Source organism: Podarcis vaucheri (genome assembly GCF_965113315.1).
Source record: "Podarcis vaucheri genome assembly, chromosome: 2".
Classification (NCBI taxonomy): Eukaryota; Metazoa; Chordata; class Lepidosauria; order Squamata; family Lacertidae; genus Podarcis; species Podarcis vaucheri.
Window position 1 is genome coordinate 125,335,432 of NC_138760.1, and position 8,477 is coordinate 125,343,908.

General features: G+C 44.5%; 1 protein-coding gene across 1 annotated transcript; it reads right to left on the reverse strand.

Annotated features, from left to right (window-relative positions):
- Positions 1 to 199: 199 nt before the first annotated feature.
- Positions 200 to 5,152, reverse strand: LOC309526120 (uncharacterized protein). Its single transcript, XM_082212028.1, has 3 exons — positions 5,067 to 5,152; positions 3,473 to 3,596; positions 200 to 1,236 (listed from the first exon to the last, which is right to left on the reverse strand). The coding sequence occupies exons 1-3, from the start codon at positions 5,142 to 5,144 to the stop codon at positions 728 to 730; spliced, it is 711 nt and encodes a 236-aa protein (XP_082068154.1). The 5' UTR covers positions 5,145 to 5,152; the 3' UTR covers positions 200 to 727.
- Between the last annotated feature and the right edge of the window lie 3,325 nt (positions 5,153 to 8,477).

The following is an 8,477-nucleotide window of genomic DNA, read 5'->3' on the forward strand; positions in this document are numbered from 1 at the left end:
AAGCGACAAATGTATCACATATAGAAACATATAGAAACAGAAACACAACAAATTTTATTGGCAAAGGCATTCTGATATTTACAGAAGCAGTTCCCAGATAAAACATGCATTTCAAAAAGAGAAATGTTTATCGGAATAACATAAATGTCAATTTAAGAATGGAGAAACAGACGGTTTTGGAACAGCTCTCTCTTCCTATAGCCATGCCTCCCTTTTTATTTTGAGTTTGATTCCTCCCATAGGAAACTAAATGAGTAACTAGAATTGGTTAAAACCCATCCACTAAAAGAATTAAAACCAACCAAGATCCATAAAAACTGAGTCAGGGAGTTCCGCAGAAGGTAAGCATGCACAATGCATTTAATTGCCTTCCCAGGGCACTCAAGGCAGGACCCCATCTGCTCACGTACAAGTACTAAGATTGACAATATTTACCCTCTGTGCATTCTTCAGTGTGAAATGAGGGATGCACAACCTTTCCACATTCTAAGCAGTTATCCCATTGACTGCCTCTCTTACACTCATGTATTTGAGCTATCTTCACAGATCTTGCTACACTCTGATAGTTTCTGCGGCCCCCTCCACCTTATGGATTACTCAAAGTATTGCAAGGCTTGTGTCAAAAGGGAAACTCATTCGACACCCATACAAAACGTTTCTTTTTGGGGAGGTTGGTTTCTATTTAGACAAGTCTTGACCGAGAAGCATAGCTTGTGCCACAGCCTGGCTACTCCCCTGTATGGCTCCTTTGATGAGCTTTAAGGAAATTGATGGATCTGAATCTCCACCCACACTCGGAGCATTCATAAAGCCTCTCTGCAGTGTGGGTTCTTCGATGCAGAATAAGTTGTGAACCCAGCTTGAAGGTCTCCCCACATTTACGGCATTTGAAAGGTCTCTCAGTGTGAGTTTTCAGGTGGTAACTAAAGCTTGAACTCTCTCTGAAACCTTTCTCACACAATACACATTTAAAGGGTGTCTCTGCTGTGCAGATTCTTTGATGTATAAGAAGATCAAACTTTGAATAAAACCTCTCTTTGCACTTGGAACATTTGAATGGGTTTTGCTGTGCAATGAGTGTTGGAGAAAGAGAAGCACCTTCTCCCCTCTCCGCTATGGGGCTTCCCCCTAGCCTCCTTCGTCCATCTTGCAATGTCAGGTTTTCACTCATCTCTTCATCCTGAGGTCCAAATGTGCTGTGTGGTTCTCCCTCAGTTTCAGTCAACTGCATGCCACCTGTAAGAATAATAATATAAAGCCCGATAGAACTCAACCTGAGAAGCAGAAACTTCAGTAGGAAACCCACTAAATGTGTTTGGGCGCCATTTCCTTTATTTAAACTCACTATTCCACATACTGATACTGGGGAGTCTTTAGCATATGTTCTGCAAAGATCTGCCCAGCGCTCCCAAGTCTGACAAGCGCACCGTTGTGAATGACAAATGCTGCCGCTAGCACAGCACATCTCTGGTAAAGTCGAAAATCCTTTAGTGAAACAGTAAGTATACATTTCAGTAATACCTGGTATATATGTATTTTTCTTTTTTCTTATTAACATATACTGTAAAACACATACATTTACATTTACACAATACCGTGGTACCTTGGGTTAAGTACTTAATTTGTTCCAGAGGTCTGCTCTTAACCTGAAACTGTTCTTAACCTGAAGCACCACTTTAGCTAATGGGGCCTCCCGCTGCTGCTGCGCCACCGGAGCACGATTTCTGTTCTCATCCTGAAGCAGTTCTTAACCCGAGGTACTATTTCTGGGTTAGTGGAGTCTGTAACCTGAAGCGTATGTAACCTGAGGTACCACTGTACCCATACACAACACACTACCTTATTTTCATAACACAAAACATACCTACATTACTCCATATAATACCTACCTATACTGTACATATCAACATACCTACACACTTACACCCACCAAGTGACTTGACTTCCAGCCGTTCTTGTTACGCTACTTTAGTTTTCCAACTAGCTTAAATGCATTTAATTATTTCTTTAATCTCTTCTTCTATCTTGACTTTACTCTCCTTTCATTCTAATCATTTTCTGGATTCACGCGATATCTGTCAGAAATTCTACTTTTTCCACATAATTTTTGATGTATTCTTTAAAGATAGCCCACTCCTTATTCACTTTTTGTACCATATCTCCTCTTATCTATGTATTTTGTTTTTCTAGCTTGATCAAAATTATTTATTATTTCATAACAAGTAGATAGTTAAGAGCTTAGGTGGCTTCAGCAGCGGGCGCCTGCTGCCCCCCAGAATTCGCTGCCCAGGTACCCCGCACCCTCAGGTAAAGACGGCGCTGTACTGATATTATCATTCTCCTGGAGAAACCCTCTCAGTGAGTGAGATGGATCCCCTAGCTGTCCTCCTCACGCATAGCTGGGATTCTGAATTTAAATTGTTATCTTCCTTGCCCCCAAGCTATGGGGGTGAAACTCACCAATGACTCACTGAACCACACTTCTAATATGGTTACTGCCTTACGGAACATACCTAAAGAAAATAGATGCAGCATCACTGAATACCCCAATTCCCCAGATTCCTGCAGAGTTTTGTGGGAAATGTGGGGGACTGAATTTAAGATTGGAAAAATGAAGAACTGAAAGAAGTGAAATTGACTGATTCTTCCATCCATATATACAATAGTGGAAACCTCTTGGGGAAAGTATATTTCTGAGGTCTGATGGCTCATGACACCACTTTTTGGGGGAGTAATACCATATTATTATTTATCAATGGAAAGATCATGTAATGAAGAATGTAATGCAACAAAGTTACTGCATATCAACCTAAGAAAGTTGTGCTTCCTTTTTCTGGTTATTTGGCTATACCTTTTGATAGAATATAGATAATTGAACAAACTTTGTTGCATTACATTCTTCATTAAATTATCTTTCCATTGACATATAATTTTATGGTATTACTATAAAAAGGTGGTGTTGTGAAGCATCAAACCTCAGAAATACACTTTTCCCAAAAGGTTTCCACAATTTTGGCCACTAGTAGTATACATATATACTAGGGATGTGGGTGGCGCTGAGGGTTAAACCACAGAGCCTAGGGCTTGCCAATCAGAAGGTCGGCGGTTTGAATCCCTGCGATGGGGTGAGCTCCCATTGCTGGGTCCCTGCTCCTGCCAACCTAGCAGTTTGAAAGCACGTTAAAGTGCAAGTAGATAAATAGGTACCACTCCGGCGGGAAGGTAAACGGCGTTTCCGTGCGCTGCTCTGGTTCGCCAGAAGCGGCTTAGTCATGCTGGCCACTTGACCCGGAAGCTGTACGCCGGCTCCCTCAGCCAGTAAAGCGAGATGAGCGCCGCAACCCCGGAGTCGGACACAACTGGACCTAATGGTCAGGGGTCCCTTTACCTTTTTATACATATGTACTGCTGTTGGAATCACACAGCATCTTATAACTCAGGAACAAAGAAGCCATCTCCCTCCTGCCCTTACCTATCAGGCTGGTCTCACCTCTTCCGTCTTCCCTCTTGGGTGTCAGCCATGGTTGCCAGACCACCACTGTGGGGTCAGCTTGGCATGCTGTGGATGAACTCGGAACCACCACCTCTGACTGTACCTGAAATACCAACGTTGGACCATTTTTAGGACACATAAACATTACTGGATGTGAAGGCTTCATCCTACGCTTCACCACCCTATCTTCATACTCCAATTGCCTTAGCAAGAGAGCAAAACTAGGGCTAGATTTCACCCAAGGAATCTAGAAGTCTTTGTGGAGCTTCTTCTGGAGGTCACAGAGAAGCCTCCAAATCAGCCTGGCTTGCAGGCTGTTCAACTGGGACAGGACAGGACAGGACCCCGAAGGACTGTCTTCACCCTAATCATTCAGCCTGGACACGGAGGTCCAGTGCCGAGGGCCTTCTGGCTGTTCCCTCCCTGTGAGAAGTGAGCTTACAGGGAACCAGGCAGAGGGCCTTCTCGGTGGTGGTGCCCGCCCTGTGGAATGCCCTTCCATCAGATGTCAAGGAAATAAACAACAAGGAATAAACAAGGAAATAAACAACTTTCTTTTAGAAGACATCTGAAGGCTGCCCTGTTTAAGGAAGTTTTTAATGTTTGATGTTTTAGCGTGTTTTTTAATATTCTGTTGGGAGTGGCTAGAGAAACCCAGCCAAATGGGCGGGGTATAAATAATTTATTATTATTATTATTATTATTATTATTATTATTATTATTATTATTATTAATTATTATTAATTATTATTATTATTATTAGCCCATCAGGCTGTTTTCCCCAAACCATGCCCATCCACCCATCAGCTGATGCCACTAATGTATGAGGAACTAGGGAGCCAATATACCATATTTTTCCATGTATAAGACAATGTTTTTGGCTAAAAAAAAAGTCAATAATTGGGGGTTGCCTTCTACAGGGATGGTGAATGCACAAGGGTGGAAAAACACACAATTTAGCTTCCCGCAGCTGCTGTGTCTGGCTTAGGCGGTCTCCCCCCGCCCCAAAAAAGCTCAAAAACATTTGATTATCTGCCCCCGCACATGCCCCCCCGCCGCCGCCCCAGGCACTCACAGGGGTTGCCACGCCAGTGCTGGTGCTTTGAATATTCAATAAAATATCAAACTTGTTCTGCCTGATGTTTAAAATATTGCTTTCTTAATTTTGGGGTTCAAAAAAACAGGGGTTGTCTTATATACGGGGGCATCTTATACACAGAAAAATACGGTAGATCAGTCGGTAGAGGATGAGACTCTTAGTAGGAATGTGGCCTTTTCAGTCACTTGGGAGAAAGAGTTTTAGGGCAGAGCAATATTGCAAGATGCAAGGACTTCACCCTCTCCTCCACAGTGACCTTCGTGGTCCATTGGCCTTACCGGAGAGAAAGATCCAGGCTTGCAGCTTCGCCTTCTTGGTTGTAAAGTTAGGAGAGATCTCATCGCCTTGTCCCATTACATCCACCTGCCATGGATGCTTTAGCTGAGGTTCCTCCGTTGCAGGGGGTTGGATGAGATGAGCCTTGAGTCCCTTTCAATGCTGATTCTATAAAATAACACAGTGTAAGGGTCTCACCTCGAGGTCCTGGAAGACTTCTCCTGTCTCCTCCATCCCAGCTTCTAACGGGGAACTTCTGGGTTTGCTCTCTTCCATGACTTTCCTCTGAAAAAACAACAACAGAAGCTGAGAGTTAACATATGGGCTGGTCTGGTAATCCGAGGAGAAATTAATGAGTTGCCCGAGAGAATCAGACCTAATAAGGACTTCCAATATGGCAGGCATGTCCAACACGTCGGTCGCGATCTACTTGCCGATCACGAAGCTGTTCTAGGTCAATCGCTGGGTGTTCTAGGCTGATCTCCCCCAAAAGCTCACGAACTCTGGCTCCCCGCCCCCCAAAGTTCATCAACTCTGGGTCATCCTTCCCAAAACAAGGCAGATCGCTGCAAGTTTTTTTAAAAAAAAATACTGGGAGTAGATCGCAGTGTCTTGGGAGTTGGACCTGCCTGCAATATGGTACACTTTGCATAGAGAAGGTTGCAAGTTCAATCCCCGGTATCTCCAGGTGGGGCTGGGAAAGGTTCTGTACCTAAAATCCTGCAGAACCACTGCCAGTCAATGTAAACAGTTCTGAGCTAGACGGACCAATAGCCTAATGATGGTGGTGATGATGATGAGGATGAGGATAATAATTTATTAAATTTGTATAACACCCTTCATCTGAAGAGCACAGGGTGGTTCACAACAAGAAATACAAAATGAGAACACTAAATACAGTGGAACCTCTGGTTAAGAACTTAATTCGTTCTGGAGGTCTGTTCTTAACCTGAAACTGTTCTTAACCTGAGGTACCACTTTAGCTAATGGGGCCTCCTGCTGCTGCCGCGCCGCCGGAGCACGATTTCTGTTCACATCCTGAAGCAAAGTTCTTAACCTGAAGCACTACTTCTGGGTTAGTGGAGTCTGTAACCTGAAGTGACTGTAACCTGAAGCGTCTTTAACCTGAAGCATCTTTTAAAATCAATAACCCCCTCCTACAAATACAGTTAAAAGGCCAAGTGTGCTGATCAACCAAAGGCCTGATTGAAGAGGAACGTCTCCACCCCCATCGTTCAGCCCAGACACTGGGGTCCAGTTCTGAGGGCCTTCTGGCGGTTCCCTCCCTGCGAGAAGTGAGGTTACAGGGAACCCGGCAGAGGGCCTTCTTGGTAGTGGTGCCTGCCCCGTGGTACGCCCTCCCATCAGATGTCAAGGAAATAAACAACTACCTGACTTTTATAAGACATCTGAAGGCAGCCCTGTTCAGGGAAGTTTTTAATATTCTATTGGGAGCCACCCAGAGTGGCTGGGGAGACCTGGCCAGATGGATGGGTTATAAGTAATAAATAATAGCAATAATAATAATGCTGGTAGCCCCTCCAGGTTTCATATATGTGTAAATATGGAGTGCTGTGTAACAATATCTTTAAAGCACATGACTACCTCCCCAAGAATCCTGGGAACTGTAGTTTCCTTATCACAGAGCTACAATCCCCAGCACTCTAAACCAACTACAGTTCCCAGGAATCTTTGGGGGAAGTAATGTGTTTTAAATGTCTGGTAAGGATCTGCCCTGGGGTATGTGGATGGTGCTGTGGGTTAAGCCTAGAGCTTGCTGATCAGAAGGTTGGCGGTTTGAATCCCTGCGACGGGGTGAGCTCCCGTTGCTCGGTCCCTGCTCCTGCCAACCTAGCAGTTTGAAAGCACATTCTCTGGCGGGAAGGTAAATGGCATTTCCGTGTGCTGCTGTGGTTCTCCATAAGCGGCTTAGTCATGCTGGCCACATGATCCGGAAGCTGTACGCTGGCTCCCTCGGCCCATAAAGCGAGATGAGTGCCGCAACCCCAGAGTTGGTCATGACTGGACGTAATGGTCAGGGGTCCCTTTACCTTTTAAGGATCTGACCTATTAATGACGTGCATTATTTTCAATGGTTCTGCTCTGAGTAGAACTCATAATGGCTATAGCCCACTGTCCAGGGGATGCTAAAGATATGAAAATGCCTTGATACAAAATCAGGTGGTTTTTTTGTCATTGCATACAACAGAAATGTATATGGAGTAAATAAAACAAATGGAAAATAAAGAGAAACCAAACTCTCTTGTGTTCAGTGGGACCTACTCTCAGATAAACATGAAGCTGAGGCTCCAATACTTTGGCCACCTCATGAGAAGAGAAGACTCCCTGGGAAAGACCCTGATGTTGGGAAAGATGGAGGGCACAAGGAGAAGGGGACGACAGAGGACGAGATGGTGGGACAGTGTTCTCGAAGCTACCAGCATGAGTTTGACAAAACTGCGGGAGGCAGTGGAAGACAGGAGTGCCTGGCATGCTCTGGTCCACGGGGTCATGAAGAGTCGGACACGACTAAACGACTAAACAACAAACATGTGTAGGGTCACATCATTACAGTTTGAAAGCTTATGGTTTCACACCTTATGACATCTTAATGTTGGAAGGACAATTCTGCCCATCTTCAGTGATCCAGAGTTCAAAGGACAAAAAGCTTCCCTCACCACCTGGGCTTCCACTGGGGCACAAATTTCCTCCTTTTGTTAACTCACCAAGATCCGTCTCCAGCGTCAACAGAGGGCCCCAAAGCAGCACCCACTCCAAGAAGCATGGGGTGAAATACATTCAAAGGAGCACCCAATGAGTTAAACATCAGGAAGGAAAAGGCAGAAGCGAGAACCCAAATTTGCAGCGCCTTCCTGGGTGAATCCAGTTCTCCCGGGAGCTCTTCCTAGGGGCAAACCAGCCACTGCAAGAGAGGCAGTCATGACTTTCCTTCTTCCTCCTCCTAAAGCTCCTTTCTCATTTGCTCATTAAAATGGGAACCAGCTGCAGGTCATTTGTATGGAGTTTTCAGGGGGCTTGCTGGGAATTGTAGTCTTAAGGAAGAAGAAACTTTGGCAGGCAGGAAGAAACCGTCTGAACTGAAAAGAAACTGCTTAGGTTTCGTTTTCATTTCAATGCGAAGGATAACTTCACATTGTTTTCTTGCTCAGCTTTCCGATAGTGTCTTCTTGAGACTTAAAAAAAAAAGGATGAAGAATGTAAGAAAATGGTTTGCTGAGAATCAGGAATGGTGCTGTTATAAATCACCCCCACATACCCCACATGAATGGATTTGTTTAGCCCAGTTAGACAGGCAGCGTCACCCAATGGATAGTTCATAGCTGTCCATGTTTTCCCTATTTAAGGGAAATTCCCTTATTCTGAATAGGATTCCTTGCAAGAAAAGGGGAAAGTTGACAGATATGGATAGTTGCAAGGGAGGGGGAGACAGGATCTTGCCCTAATTCGAACAATCACACCACACTGGCTCTCTTATTCAACTGAATGCCAATTAGGGAGTTCTCTGGGTTGGTAAGGGCTGCTGGGGATTGTAGTTCTCATAGAATCACCAAATCATAGAGTTGGAAGGGACCCAAGGGTCATCTAGCC